The 16,439-nt window shown below is 43.1% G+C and overlaps 1 protein-coding gene across 2 annotated transcripts in view; it reads right to left on the reverse strand.

The window, feature by feature from the left end:
- KCTD1 (potassium channel tetramerization domain containing 1) overlaps positions 1-15,416 on the reverse strand; it is a 100,181-nt gene extending 84,765 nt beyond the window's left edge. The window contains exon 1 of one of the 2 annotated variants that reach the window (XM_066330214.1): positions 15,391-15,416. Coding sequence is in view for 1 of the 2 variants with exons in the window: in XM_066330204.1 (XP_066186301.1) it covers positions 15,199-15,207 (9 nt within the window). In the remaining variant the exon portion in view is untranslated. Of the gene's footprint in view, positions 1-15,198; positions 15,220-15,390 lie in introns of those variants that run through there. The other variant, XM_066330204.1, reaches the window with a different exon arrangement.
- Between the last annotated feature and the right edge of the window lie 1,023 nt (positions 15,417-16,439).

The raw sequence follows: 16,439 nt of genomic DNA on the forward strand, positions 1-16,439 counted from the left end.
TTGGCAGGAGAGACTTATTTAAGTGTTTGTTTTCATCCTGTAGAGGAACAGCAGAGCCAGTTCAGTAATTAATTAAATACTCATCTTAAAGGAAAAAAAAAAAAAAAGGAAAGAAAAAGAAAAAGTGTGTGCTAATATTCTAAAGAAACGGTGAGCAAGGCAGCAGGAGGCACTTCTCACTGATGAAATGTGGGGATATTGTTCCCATTTCTGCTTGGTTCCATTTGTTTTAGGATGCCTTCCTCATTGGGCTGGCACTCTGGTTTCTATTCCTGACTCAGCCAATTGCCTCCTGGCTGAATTTGGATAGGTCACTCCATCTTTTGTACAGCAGTTTCCCTCTCGGGAAAATGCAGCCAAAGTAAAACACCTCCTTTTTATAAACTTTGAAATCTGCTGATAAAAAATGCAACATGATAGGTGGCCAATATCATTACTACCATTATATTAATTTGTGGTTATTCCATTCAAATAATCATAATTTTAAATTAACCTTTGCTGTCATCTGCTCATAGCAAAAGAAAGGATCTGAGCACAGTGAAAACAAATCCACAACTTCTATGTGCTGACTCTCTGTGTCTTTCGGGAATTTGTTTCTCTCGTTTCACTCAGAACAAAGCACAAAAAAACTTCTCCCTTTTTTAACTGTCTGCTCACAATCTTCTCACCATTCATAAATGCATGGTGCACCAAGCAACCAAGTCCTTCCCTGTGAGTGACAAGGGAATGTTCCACCTGCTCTGTTTTAACTTCTGGACAGACCTTGGTATTCATTTCTGTGCTTTGGGACAGTGACTCCTGCTGTTCTGTTTGCCAGTCTACTGGGATGTAGTTGTGCTTTCTGTTTAGAAATCAGTTTTACTCTGTTCTGTGATCAGTTTATGGACTGAGAAATTATTGATAACACTTGAAAATGCCTTCAGTAGAACATCTATTTGCAAATGAACTACATAACCATGGAATCAGGGGAACTCCCCATGTATAGCTAAATATCGTCATTTTTGTCCAGCACGTCTAATCCTGTGAAGTTCTGACCACCTGCATGAAACCCTGGCACAGGCAGGGATGCTCAGAGCAGCTTGCAAATTGCTATTTTGTGACTGGCAGATATGAATGCCACATTCATTAATCCCAGAATATATTTAAAGATGAGCACAGTCTGTGCTTGTGAATGGAAAACCGTGCGATGCGGCTTTTCACTTTCCTCCTTCCCCTTCTCGTGTACACACAGCAAGAGGCGTTAGCCCAGGAGTCTCAGCAAGAGAGTTTGTGGGAAGGCATTGGATATTGAAAGCTTTGTATTTTCTGGTGGCCCCTAAAGCCTGGAATCTCGGGACTCTCAGAGCTGAGCAATTTTGCACCTAGGATTATCAGTCCTGTTATAAAAAACAAAAGTCAAATCCTGGGCTTTCAAATGCAGTTTCTTCTAAAACACTCCGTTAGAGAAGATCAGAAGCATCCACTGGGGACACTGATTAAGAAGAACAAAAGGCAATCTCCTTTGTTTTGTTTTAGATAGTAAAAAAAATCAGTGTTGGTAATATCACCCTCAAGATATCAACCATTTTACTCTTTGCCTGGGAAAGGTGGAGGAATTAAATGGATTTTATTTGTAGATCAGGTTAGGCAGAGAGGTTTCATATGATTATTTCTTAGCTTGCAGACTAAAGCATGTACTGTATGTTGGAAGTAAATTCATCTCGCATTTCTCTACTGTGATTTGTGTCATAATACACTTTAAGTTTCTTCTCTAAATTATTTCCCTCTCTGTAATTTCCTCTGGTGACTCCTGGACCCTGAAGTGCCACTAGCTGCAAAATTACAGATAGGAGTATTTTGAACTTCAGTCATTCACAAGAAATTCATAATCCTGACATCCCACAAATACTGTATTTGGTGTGAGATGAAAGGAACTTATTCACTGCTTTAATCATGTCCTATTCATTTCTATAAATGAGGATTTCTCTTTATTCAAGCATCTCTCCATTTCTTTCTTGTCAGTCCACTCCAGGACTGACAAAATTTCAAATAATTCATAACAAAGTGAACACATTTTGCAGCAGAACATGATCACTGCTGGAGTAAGGGAAGGAAAATGCACAAGAGCAGTGAAAGGAACCTTTGGATTATAAAATTCAGTAATTTTTTATAGAAAACAAAAATGACAACTCCAGTACAGTTCTCCTTAAAACTGGATCACAGCTTTGTTGTAAGACACTAAGTCACATTTTTGTACAGTCTTCTCTTCTGTCTCTCTCCTAAGGACCAACCCCGGGTGAACCTCACTCTGCCAGCCCATGCTGAGCTGAATGATATTTGCTGTCAGTCATAGAATCTTCAAATCATAGAATAGTTTGGGTTGGAAAGAACTATCAAAGTCATCTAGTTCATCGTGCACAAGGGAATTTCCATTCAGTATCAAAATATAGTTCTTCTTATCAAGTTTAGACTTTCTGGCTTTATGCTTCCTTTTGCATTTCTAATCTTTGGGAGATCATTGGCCTGGCTGGTTCAGTATGTAAAGGCAGGGAAATAAACATGGAAATAGGCAGGAGTGATGCTGCAGCCAGTTCTAGACAAGAATTTAGAAAAGCTGAGTCTTCCAGGAATAACACTGGTTTCATTTTTACAAACTAACACTGCTACACAAAAAAAATTCCTTACATTGTGGTGAGCAAAATGAAAGATTGAATTTATTTTTCCGACTGTATTAATTATGTAATTTACTTTTATGATATGTTTCATCTCCTCTCTTAACAAACCAGCTCTTTTGGTGCATTTTGGGTCTGTTCTGTGTTTAAGTCTTGTTTAACAGGATGACCAGACCAGTTCACTGGGGTGAGGACCTGGCTGTGTCAGGGGAGACCCCTCTCACTGTCCTCCAGGTTCTGGTGCTGCCTGGAGCCTCTCCAGCTTTGCCTTCAGGTGACTGAGCACCACTGCTGCCCCATTCCACTGCTGCTCTGCTCTTACATAACAAAGAAAATAAGAGGGTTTAAGAGGTTTTTCATAACCTGAGAGTGTTTTTAGAGAAAACAAAATATTTCCTCTCATATTTGGCACCTTCTATGCTGGCAAAGCAATAAAATTATTGTCACCTTCCTCTTCATCTCGGTTTATTTGGGTCCCCAAGTTTTTCAGAGTCATCTCACCCTGAGTGATCAAGAGGCCAGATAATTTTCCCAATGTGCTTTAATTTATATGTCCCACCTTATTGTTCTGATAATTCACCAAAGGATTCTACTGCCTTCCTTGGCAACCTTTCATTCTTCATTCCTGCAACACTTGCTTTGTTTTGTAAAACAGATCTAGGGCAGAATTTTGTATCTCACTTCATGATTACAAGATTTTCTTAACAACATCATCGGAGATCAATTATCAAAGACATTCTGAAATTTATTTAAACATTTATATTAAATAGCTCCAGCTAATCACTGAGATCTTCAAAAAATTTTTAGGAAGTTATAAAAGGCATGTTTCACTGTTACTGGATCAACCATGCTCAGCATTAAGCAGGTTTTCAAGTATGCTAACTTATATTTCAACATTCCTTTCTTTTCCATTTGTTTTAGACGATCTTGATCTCAAATACATGCAATGTTCCGTTGCTTTGGTACAGCAGAATAGCCTATTTTTAAGGGAAACTTGCATGATTTTGTTAACAGCTATCAGTCTTGATTGATGCCATCTGCTCTGGGAGGTTTGTTACTTTAGCATGTCAATCCTGCAGTTTCTCTTCTGATACCTCAGTGTTTGACAGGCACCCATCTACAGTAATTAAATAGAATATCTAGAGACTGACTGTATTTTCAATTGGTAAAGACTGATGAGAGGATATGATCTAGTCTCTATAATTGTATCTTGTCATTTTTAACTGCCCCTTTGATCCAGCAAATTCACTAATTCTATTTTAGATATTTAAATTTCTCGCTTGTTTGTAGAAATGTGTCTCTTTGCATCTGAAATATCCCCTCAGTCCTCCTGTTTCCCTCCTTTCATTTTCCCTTGCCAGTTTACGTTCCTGTCTTTTGAGTTAGCCAGGGCGAGATTTCCTTTTCCTGAAGGTTACCTGTTTGGTTCATCATACTGTGTTTGTTTTTTCTAGCCTTCCTGCTTCCTTTTTGGTTTCAGGGTACGCATACCTTCTGTGATGCAATTATGGTATGCTTAAGTAGTTCCATGTTGAGGGTAAAGATTGTAATGCCTTCACTTCTGACTCGTTCTCTGCACTCCTTTACAACCCTCTCCTCCCTCCAACTGCAAGAAATTTAAAGGATTATGTTTTAATTGCAGCGCAGTTTAAGTGTTATATTGTTATTAGGCTTCTATCTGCACCCCAGGAGGCTTTATATGATGTTTTGTGTTTCTCATGTTTCACCAGTGTGGGGGGGTAATTGTGTATTAGCTTCTTTATTTAGGACTGGCCCAGACCCAAGTCTCTACACTTCTAGAAACTGCATGAAGTGCAGTTGTGACACAAGCAACAAATACTATTTCAAATAAGGGTCCTGCCAAGGCGCTTTGAAGGGAAATGATAAATTCAGATTGATCAGACCATTTGATGCTGTAGCAGGCTTCAGTGAGTCCAAGGGCCTTAGCAGGGTTTTGGAAAAAAGCTGAGTGTGTTATCAGGCTGGTGCTCTCTAGAAAGGTAAGAGTTGCTTTGATTTTTTTGATACCATGATCCTGTTTAACCATGTTTGCTAAACAAGAAACGGGGAGAAAGGAGCAAGAAAAATCCTGGTTTAAGACCAAGTGACACACATGCTTTGTTTTAGCATCTCTCTGCCATGGTAGGACAAACTGCTTTAATCAGTTTCAAAAACCATGCAGGGCTCTGGAACCCAGAGGAAAAATAGAGGCATTTAAAGGAAAATGCCCAGAGCACTGAGAAAGGGAGGAAAGAGGATCAGAGAGGAAAGAAGTGACATGTTGCCTTCTGCTCACACACTGACAGGAGGAATATGATCTGTACAGGAAGTAGAAACCAGGGAAGGCTCAGGCAAAGCTCTGAATATGAACAAATGGTTTCCATGTAGAGCCTGGCTATGAATGACACCAGATCACTGGACTGCAAAGATGCAACCAAATCCACACAGGTCCGACTTAGACTGGGGGACCTGGGGGTGCTCCACGTTGGGATGACTGATCCACTTCCATCCCAGTTCCCTTCCCTGAGAGTGAGCCTGGCAGCCAGGTGGGAGCTGTGCACCCTTCAAGCCACATCACCAGTTTGGGTGTCTCAGGAGCACAGCAGGGCACAAGTGCCACTGCACACGGTGGAGGCCACCTCAAAGAGAGTGGCACCAGATTTCAGCACGGTGGGATGGGGCCTGTTTGGCTGTGGACAACTGAAGTGAATGGAAAACTCTCCTTCCTGATATAAGTGCAGGACTGACAAAGAAGAAGCAGCAGTCTTCAGCTTTATATTAAGTTCTCTGTGGCCATGGCAGTAAGACAACATTACATTCACTGGAATTCAGCTTTAAAAGGAGTTGCATAAAAGAAAATAATAGCACCACCATATTTTTTAGGAGAAAATGAAAGAAGAAATTTTTTTTTTTAAACTGACCCTTGGCAGCCTGTTTAAAAGAGCTTGAAACTATCTGAACTACATAAGGGAAAAAAAAAAAAAAAAAAAAAAAAAGAAAAAAATGCCCACAAGGGCTGAAAAATCACTTCAGTAATAGATGGCTTTTAACTTTACATCAGAAAATGTTTGGCAGGCATAATTTTAAAGTGTTAGGAAAATGTGTGTGATGACTGCTTGGGTGAAAGAGCAAATGTAGTCCACAGTGAGATTTATCAAATGTTCACATAAGCAATCAGAATCTGGCAGGGCCAGCCGCCCGTGGAGAGGGGCAAAGAGGATCACAGCTCTAAACTTTGAAAATTTAATGAAGCCCACTGACTTCTCATAGGAATTTTTTTTTTTTTTTGCATGTTCATGTGCCATGGGAATGCTAGTGAGCAGAAGGCTATGACAAAATGCCAGCTATAAGGCATAAGGGAAACAAAGCATTCCAAACCCCACCAAAATCCAAACCACCCTTTTTCTTTTTTAAAGCTGCAAACATTCTTGATGTCTCAACACCCCTGAGCTTCCTTACGTGCTATCCTTAATCACACAAACAAGCCTGTTGACCCGAATGGGGTTATCAGGAGTCTTCCAGGACTGGCCTCTTTTCACAGAGACCAGAAGAGCACCAAATTTCCTGAGGCTTTCACAGGAATATATACAGAGGCTTGAGCTCCAGTGGAAGGAGCACACAGTGCCGTCTGGGGGATTCATGAAAGCAGGAGCTGACTATCTGTTTACAAAGGGAAAGGGAGACATCAAGGTAAAAAAAAAAGGAGCTATGGGGCTAGGGGGGGAAATACAGTTTAAAGAACAACATAGTTTTCCTTACTTTTATGCTACAAATATCTAAGCAGCATGCTTTTGTCATTCTGCTGGAACAGCATCCTATCAAAGTGTAGTTTTCCAGCATCTTTTGTGGCACAAGAAGATTTAAAAAGAAAAGTTTTGTATTTCAGACACCTCATAGGTTGACACATGACCTTTTTGCAGCAAATGATGACACCTGGGAAAACGTGTGCTTGGGAGATTCCTTGGAGTGTGGGGCTGTGACAGCAATGTACACTCATCCAGGGTGCTCCTGGCTCCTGTGTGGCAGAAATGAGGCACCAAATGACACACCCAGGCAGTAAGGTGCCCCAGATCTGATGTGGGCTTTTGGAGAGCGATAGAGGTGCTAGAAATATGTAACAGCCAGGCTTTGCTGAAAACGTCAGAGGAGGGAACCAGATGGGTGAGTCTTATGCTCCTTGTAAGAGCCTTGACAGGTTGTGGATAATTAGTTTGTGTAGACTGGAGGCAAGCCAGCAATACCTTGGTCTAGATCCCACACGTGGGAAATACAAGTGGGAGTTAGGGGTACCTTGTGTCTCCCAGGAACAGGCTGTATCCTACACGTAAAAAGTTAGAATTTGATCCTGCTTTTTCACTTTCATCAGGATTGTGCTGACTTTCCAAGTCTCCAAAGATACATGAAAGTCTCATGTCTGTTTGACCCAAATTGTTAGTAACTCATACTTTCCATATGAAGCTCACCATAAAATAACAAAAAGAAATTACTTAATTGAATATGTTTGGAACCTAATATCAGAGGAGTGTAACAAATAGGAAACAGTCAAGCACCATACAATCAAAGAGTTAGGGAGAAGTTACAAATTTCAACACACATGGAGCTGCCTTGTGGAAAAACAATCAAAACCACTACATTTAATATGGCTATGCATCTAGAATAATTTCCATCTAGACATGGAGAAACACTTAACATATTTGGCCTTGAGATTCCCCCATTATATTTTCTGGCACTAAAAGGGAAACTGTGAAACTCTGCAGCCAAGTGATTAGTCTAAGGTCATAGGGCAGGAGATCTGGAAGAAGAACTTTGGGGTCTCAGCAATATACTTTAACCACAAGACCATCCTTCAGTCTCTTTCACGCTGATGACTTTGAAACTAGCTTTAAAAGATCCAGTGAGAAGCAAGATGGGAGTGATAGATAGCTACACTAGATCGCCAAAGGCAACAAAAAAGATTAGAGACATGTGGGGGTATTTCTAAACAAAAAGATTAAAACCAGAACTATTTCATTTAGAAAGGAAAACAGTAAAAGATGATGGAATTGAGGTATGTAAAATAATGAATGGTGTGAAGGAGAAATCAGATGCCCTTCATAAAACAAGAGGGCACCTAATGGAATTTAAAAAGGCATTAGCTTATAAACCAATATCACTCTACAGCTTATCTCTCAGCAACCTGTAGAACTCTCAAGTTGCAGGACATTGATGCAAATACTTGAGGAAGACTAAGGAAAAAAGGAAAGACTGTACGCAGCTAGTAATAAATACAGATTTTTGAGTAAAACGCTTCTTCAAAGCCACAGTTTTCTCTGAAAGAACCACCTCTCTTCCTGAAAAAGAGCTAACTGTTTTATTCCCGACCAGAGTTATTTCCAAACAGTAATGCTCCTGCCTACCTACTGGTTTCCCAGGAAGTCTCTTCCTTGAAACAGCATTACCATCCTCAGAAATTCTCATTTTCTGCTAATAGCATAAATCATGTCCTTATTTTACCTCCAGAAGTCCCAAGCTATTTTTGTACCACAGAGGCCACTGTTAGAAAAGCTGGAGGACATGGAAGGTTGCACTCTCTTATTTTGTCTCTCAGCTCACATCTGGAGCCCTCTTGAACTCCACAGCTTCTGTCCTCCTTCTGCAGAGCCAAGCTGCAGATCCATGTAAGATTCCTGGATCTCATCAGTGACCATCTCCTGAATGCCTGGAATAAACCCGTCGGCCTTTTGTTTGCCCACACAGGATGGAGTCCTACCTGCTCCAGCTCTCCCTTTTGACTCTGAATTCCTCTGCTGGACTTTCACCAGTCTCCAAGGCTCTCCCTAATTTCCTTGCATCTGTGAGCCCCCTTTGATAAGCAGGGTGTAAATTGTCCTCTGCCCAATTCAGTCAGCCCTTTTCTCATTTTCTCCTGTGATGGTCTTCATGCCTTCACTACAGACCCTCTCCCATACAGATGTTAAGCCGGCCAACCCCCTTTCCTGCCATCCCACTTAGAGCAGAACAAGCTGCTGCAGATGTCAAAGCTGCCCGACACTTGCAAGCCAGGAATGTCTGTTTACCTTGTGTGAGTGGTCCTTAGCGCCTGGATTATCTCTCCTTAGTGTTTAGAGCAGATTTGGCCTAATGGGTACATAATGGGCTACAGAAATGATAACGACCTGTGAATTACTCAGCACTGGTCCCCTGTGCTGAAGGGATGGCCCGTCAATCTCTCTTAGGGCAACTTCACTAAACCTCTAGGTGAGTCATGCCTTGTTTAGAAAGCAGCACATCTTAGGGAGAGCTGCATCCTATTTTAGCTAGAGACCCCCATTCCAGTCCATTCCCTAGATGCTGGCGAACCGGGCGCTCCTCCCTCATTCCCCTGACAGCTCTGTCATCACGCTGATGGACATGAACTCCCTTTGTGAGCTTTGCTACGCATCCCTTCCACCTAATGCCGCCGCCGACTTCAGCTCACAGAGGGAAATAAAGCCATTTTAATGCAAAGTACCCTTAGGAAGTAAACTTTCAGCTACTTCGGCAGCCCCTGGATTCTTTGATTTCCAAGTTATTCGCAGTTATACTTAACACCTCTCCCCTCTTCTCCCTGCTGTCCTGGCAGCACTGAGAGCAGGAGATATTATGAATTGTTGAACACCAGCAGTGCTCTGCTGCAGGAGGAGACATGGTCCTGCCCCACCAGGATTTATAGACTGGGCATGCAGGCAAATTAGCGTGCTGAAAGTTGACTGGGTGACTGGATGATCGAGAGGATGTTTTTAAGTTACGTTTGTAAGAAAGCGAGGAAAAGGGGAAAAAGGGCTTTTTGCTCATGTTTCTTTGCTAAATCTCCCCTCTCCTTCTCATAGAATGTGCTGAAAATAAAGTGAATGCCACTAAAGAAATCACAGGAAAACTGTAAGCATTAAAGATCTAACTTGGAAAAAATTAAGAACTATAGAAAGAGAAATAGTTTTGCAGCTGGAATGAAAATAAACTAAGGATCCTATGTGAGGAGCAAATCCTCCCATTGACAAAACTTATGTGAAATTTTCACTGATTCTAAAACCATATATTGATGGGGTTTTTCCTGGGAAAAATTCAGTGTTTATAAAAATGTTTCTGTCAGTTGGCTTTTTCTAAATTTCTATCTAAGGTACATTCAAAATAAATAGAGGGTTTCAGGTACGGAAATTTAATAGTCACACACACACGTGTATGAATGTGTATATTCTTTAAGAAAGCTAACAATTTTGTTCACTGACAAAAATGCTGATGAAAAAACCTCAGTCAATCATAGCCTATTGGTCACAACTAAGGTCACTGAGGTACCTTTTTGGAGATACTCTTCAAGCAGCCCAGGTTTCAAAGGTATACACAAAACAGAGTATTACGAAATTTAAGGTCTCACTTTCAATGCTGCATCTTCTAGATAATGCATCCCAAAGTGTTCTGAAAAAACTACTGCCTAAACAGGCCCAGTTTATACCCACATTCATTGTCATTTAGCTTGAATAGCTACTTCTCTCCTCTCTGGGATTCACTACCTGTGTGACTTCGCAGGGAATTTTCATATCACCTTGCAGGCTACACATTGCTAAAAAGGACATTCAAGTCTCTCCCAATCTCCTTCCATAAGACAGACTGTCCATTCCCCAGTCATCCTTCTAGCTGTGGTTCCAGCTTAAGCTCACATTTCTCAAAGATGAACACTTGGAGAGAGATGCACACTGTGCTATAGATTGTTTCACCCATGACTTACACAGAAATATTAACATTTCCTCGTGTCTGCTGGAGATATCATCTGTGAGAACTAAAAACCGGCAGGTGGGGTCTGACAAAGGTCCTGCAGAGGGTAGGAGCTGACCTTTGTCAGGTCCTAAAGCAGTAGGAGAGAGTTTTGTTCCCACACCAGCAATCTGTTAGATAGAGGCAACCACAATCACAGAGTCAGAAGTGGGATGCACATGCCTGTGACTCTGTTCTGCAAATCATCCTGAATTACACCAGGGAAAATAACCGAGAACCCAGAGATGCCTATACTGAACCTGAGCTTTGAGGCAGAACTGAGTCAAAAACACTGGCTGAGGGGGAAGAACCACAGATGTTCTCTTGTTTGAGAAAGAGAAGGAGAAAGAGCCATTAACCTGTGTGAGACGGAACTCCTTCTCCTGCCATCTTCGAGCAACCCTGCTGTTCAGAGGCAGTTTTTCAGTTTTGGGTTTTTTTTTTTTAAGGCTGGCCCTTATCCATGAGAGCACCGGGCAAGGAAGGCTAGTTGAGTAAAAGCCACTAAATAATTTGTCAGGATGAGCTGCCCTTTGCCCCAGCAAGCACTCCCAAACTTTGGATCCCTCACCCGCAGACTTGGGCTGTGCACAAAGCACCCGCAAAGCCGCGTCTGCACGAACCTGCCAACCACATCAAACCTGCCTTGCATCGCCAGTGGGGGTAGGCAGCCAGAGGAGGAGCTGCCAGGGAGAGGTTATCAGGTGAGCCATTCACTTCATAAACACGGGATTACGACTGAACTTTCTACAGCATCAGCTTTGGCTCATTTGGATATGGGATGTTGGTCATTTGATTCCTGGATTAAAAGCACGATTTAAACACACATTAGAGAACCCAAGACAATTAAAGCCACAGCATACATCATCAATATGGAATGTGCTAATGCCTTTCACTTCAAAAATTTTTTGAAGGTGTTATCAGCTAGGAAGATAGTAGCTACTCCCTTCTCCTGCCTATAGACATTCTTTAAACATACATATTCAACTTAATTTACCAAAGAAGTAGAGAAAGAAGAGCTCTCTGCCTGCATGAGTAGTAAAGGTGGGCAAAATAAAAATGAAGATGTACATTTTATATTTATCTCCTTCTAAAATCAAACTTCTGTCTTAAAAAAATATGTATTCTGTGGAAAACTGGTAAACAGAAATCTGTATTTTAACACGGGAAAACAAATTAATGCTTTACGAAACAACACAGAAGTCAATGGCACTACACCAGAGATGAATTTTACCCAGGCTGTAAAAAGAAAACATAAATGCAACATAGACCAACAGAAAAGATTCCATTTAGAGTAAGAATTATGTTTCTGTCAAGGAAAAAAACAACAACAACTAACTAAATTTATTTCCTGGAAGGAGATCCAACTTGGCTCCATTGCAACAGCGTAAAAGGATCCAAAATAAGTAACAGCAGGCATCTCCGCTAAAATTTGCTTCTGATCAACATTATTTTTCCTCTGGAACAAGAGAAGAGTTGAACACGTACTGCAAGTGAGGCACAGTAGTGCCTCAGAACATGAGAAAGGAGGCTAAAGCTCTAGCGTTTAAAACTCTGTCTGCTCAGCCAGGGAGCCAGCACAAGGTCTTAAACAAACCACATGCCCTCTGTGGAGCTAATTCCCAACTAAATGCTTTCTATTTCAGACATATAAGCTCAAATTGGAGGGGAGAGGGGGTGGAGTAGTCTTAATTACACCCAAATTCTATGCCTGCTTCCCCACACACGAGGATGTCAGGTCAGACCCTCACTGCAGCGATGTCAGCTCCCTGAAGTACCAGCATCTTACTAAATTCTTCTGATGACAGGAAAGCAGGAACTTTATACTGTGCTTTACTGGTGGCAGTTTGTACATACCAGCACACATTAATAAATGAAGAGTAAAGCACCACAACCACACTCTGTACATCTGTGTCTGCTTTATGGTATCCTGAAAATACTTGTAAAGTAGCTGGAATATAGAAAGCAAAAATTATCATTCCTTCCCAGCTAAGCTCATGTGAAATGCTATCTGACTGTGACTGGCAGATTTGGTATTTTGTTAATTGTGAGAGACCCCACTTTGAATAACGTACAAACATTTGTTATGATCAGTGAGTATTTCCCTTCACATCGCATTTTCTCCGTACATAAACTTACCATAATCCAATAAAGAGCCTATGTGAGCAAGTCTTTTACGTGCAGCCTTTCCACTGTGCAGGGGAAAGCCTGGCTGCTTTTGCATACGATGTTCAAGCAATTTTGCATTTCTACCTGAGTAAGATCTGCAATGAATGGAGGTGTTCCTCATGCAAATCTTACAGTGTTCTTAGGGTGTTCCAACATAAAACTGAAGGTTTCATTCAGAGACATCTCGTGAGAAATGCTTCTCAGAAACCAGTAACAAAATCTGCACTAGACATGAGGAAATGGTAAATTATAAAACCCCACAACATCAAAACCCAACTAGGGAACTACGCTGAGGTGACAAATGAAATTGTGATTGAGAAAAAAATAATGAATAATCAAAAGCCAACTGAGTCCTAAAGTTTCACAGTAATGTGTCTTTCAAAAGTAGATGTACACCAAACACTCCCCCAAAAATCTTGCATCTAATTCACTCATGGCATTAAGTCAGTATTTCTAAGGGGCAGAGGAGCACACAAGGTCCAAACCACTAAAATCCAGAAGAATTCCACTGAAATCAGTTGTTACAGCAGTGCAAATCAGCAAGAGATCTAAATCTGTCCTAGCTGATTCCAGATCTATCTTTTATTTGCTATATGGCTTCAGGCAAGTCAGTGACCTTCTTTTTATTTCTCGGTTTCTCCATCCGTAAAATGGTGATAATATTGTTGTAATACATGAAGATTGGGGGGACTAATTAGTTCTCTAACACGGTCTGGATATGGAAATTTCTCGGGATCAATGATTTTTAGTCGCCTCCATCATCTTTACTGACTCATTATAACCTTAATAGTTGGCTTTTTGCTTGCTCGCATGTTTCTCTTGAAAACCACAAGCCATAGCCTGGTATCCTTATTCAAGTTTTATGCTGTTTACTTCCATGGGAGGATTCACATTAGAAAACCGAGCACAAAATTTGGAATTGGCCGCAACAACAAACGGTGAGGCTCTTTCAAACAAAACTCATAAATCAATGCATGAAATCAGAACCGTTTACGTTCTTTTTTCAAGAGCACAGTTTATTAACTGATGCCCCAAACAACCGGGGCACAAACAAGAAAGTCGCAAATCCTCCTTCTTCGCCCTCATTTGAGCAACGCACGCTGCACTGGCATTTGAAGGGACAGCCGGTTTTGTTCAAACAGTTAAAGCGGGGGAAAAAATAAATAATGAAGAACAACCCAACCTGAAAACACCCTAACGTCTGACAGCTCTGAGAGGGACCTCTAGCGTGTGCTAGAACATTTTGTGTCGTGCTTCGGGCGCAATTAATACACCAAAATCACCGCAGTCATTTTGAACAAGCGAAGGGAAGTTTCTCCAAATGCCTCCGACCCGCGGGGCCTGCATCCTTCCGCGGGCCGAGCATCCTTCCGCGGGCGCTGCCGAGCCCGCGACTATTAACCTGACACTTTTCTTCGTTTTTTTTTTTTTTTCCTTCTTTTTTTTTTTTTTGTTTTTACCCGCCGGACTCGGCGTGCGCAAGGAACCAACTTCCCCGAGTCACCCCGGAGTTTTCCCCAGGCCCGCAGAGCTCAGCCCCCTTCCGCGGCCCCCGCGGCGCTCGGGGGCAGCTGAAGCTGGAAAGTTGCGTTCCAGGCCCAGCCTTTCCTCCGGGCTCGTGACCGGGAACAGCAATTACGGGAGGCAGCAGCCGCCCCGCGCTCCCCCCGCGCACCGGGCGCTGCCTGCGGGCCCCGGGCGGTGCTGCCCATTCCTTGCCTTCGCTCCGCTCCCGCCGGCCGGGGAGGAGCCGCGCTCCTCGGCAGCCCCCGCCGCTCAGGAGAGCGAAGCGATTCGCCCATCTTTAATTCTCCCGAACAGTCCGAGCACGCTCGGTGCCTGCAGGGCACGCTCACATAAACTTGTACCGCGCTGATTGGAAACAGGCAGCGGGCGGCTTGCTTTCTTCTTCCTTTTTATTTCCCTTTTCTTATTTTTTTTTAATTTAAATTTTTTTTTTTTTTTTTTTTTTTTTTTTAGCCAGCGGTCCCGGCTCCCTCATCCGTGCCGGGTGGGACACAGGGGACGGGGCAGCGCTGCCGGTCCCGGGGTCACCCGCGGCGCTGGCGGAGAACCGCGGGGCCGCGCTTGCCTTCGCCGGCCCGGCAACAAAGGGCGCCGCGGGGCGCTCCGGAGGGGGCGCGGGGGAAGGAGCCTCCCGCTCTCGCACAGACACACACACACAATGGCGGCCCCCTCCCGCAGCCCGGCAGGAGGAGAACAATGCCAGGCGCGCACCCCCAGCGCGGAAACACTCACGTTTGAATTGAACGCGTCCCCCCCCCCCGCCCGCCCCGCACACGCCGCCGCTGCCGCCCCGAGTCCCCCCATCGCGGCGGCGGGGAAAGGAGGCGCCCCCCGCGCGGCCCCCTCCCTCCTTCCCTCCTTCCCTCCTTCCTTCCCTCCTTCCCCCGCTCCCCGCTGCCGCCGCTCCCCGCCCGCCTCCCCGCGGCGCTGCGCGGGTTGCGCGGGGGAGCGCGGCGGGCGAGGCGGGCGGGCGGCCGCGTCCCCGCGCGGGGTGCGAGCGCCCGGCACATGCGTGGAAGCGAGAAGCGCCCGAGTCCCTCCGCACCCTCCGCTGCAAACAACAACAATCCCGAGCAGCCCTTACCTGGAACATCGGAGCCGCCAAAGTGTCGTGTCCCCCCCCCCCGCTCCCTTTTTTTTTTTTTTTTTTAATCCCCCTTCCTTTTTTTTTTTTTTCTTTTTTTCTTTTTTTTTCTTTTTTCTTTTTTTTCTTTCTTCCCCCCTTCTTTCTCCCCTTCCCCTCCTCCCCCCCCCCCCCCCCCCCCCCCAAACTCACACTTCCGATATTTCTCTCTCCCGGCAGCGGTCTGCTCTCCTCGCTACACCAGAGAGAAATGCAATAGCTTGGCTAAGGTAGACAGAGCAAAATACAGAGAATAGTTGCTCCAGGGCTTTGAAACCCCTCAAGGCAAGGATCAGGATACAATTAGCTCATGTCTCTACCTCCAGTCTGAATCAATCTCCGAAATAAAAGTTAAATTAAATTAACTGATCACACGGGCATAAAATTGATCTCCTTCGAAACGTGCATATAGAAAGATATAGATATATATATATATGTCGCGTGTATTTTTTTTTTCGGATTTTTTTTGTGGAAAAAACAGTCTCATTCCAGCCTACAACTTGCTTTTTACTCTCCTCTTGCACAGAAAAGCTGATTTTAATCGTTGTGATTAGTTTTGATGTAACGTTTCCGCGGGCGATTTCTGCAAATGGATGGAGTGTTTCTTTGCCAGAAGAGGGAAAAGCAGCAGATGATGATAATTATAAGGATTGTTGGTTCTTTCTTTCTTTCTTTCTGTCTCTCTCTTTCTTTTTATTTGTATTTAGATCTGTCTCTTCACTTTCCCGAGTTGACCTGACATTGCCATTGCACTAAGGTCGCACAACTTGTTGATTAGGATCACCTCCCGTTTTGATCGAGGGATATGGGATAATTTGGCAGTGGAGCAACACATTTTCTGTTCCCTTGGCTATATAACTTCCCAAATGACGTGTATAAAAATAAGCACATGGAGTCTGCTTTGCCCCAATCAAGTCTGAATCAATGCCTGAGGGTGATACACAAACTCATTTCAAATGTTCAACCATGCAGAATTGCAAAAAGATTGAAGGAGTTGCACTGCATTTTTAAAAATTTTATATATGTGTCTATCTATATTTATTTTTTTTTAACCAGCAAAATTAAAAGAAAACAAATCCGTGTAAGCAAATCCAGGAATTTACCACTTAGGTTCATGTGACGTCTCTCCAAATGCTACTAACTTTCCATCTCCAATTACCCAATTACAATGGAGCCTTGCCTTTTAAATTTTCTTTACCCCG

This window comes from Sylvia atricapilla, chromosome 1 (assembly GCF_009819655.1).
Source record: "Sylvia atricapilla isolate bSylAtr1 chromosome 1, bSylAtr1.pri, whole genome shotgun sequence".
Taxonomy (NCBI): domain Eukaryota; kingdom Metazoa; phylum Chordata; class Aves; order Passeriformes; family Sylviidae; genus Sylvia; species Sylvia atricapilla.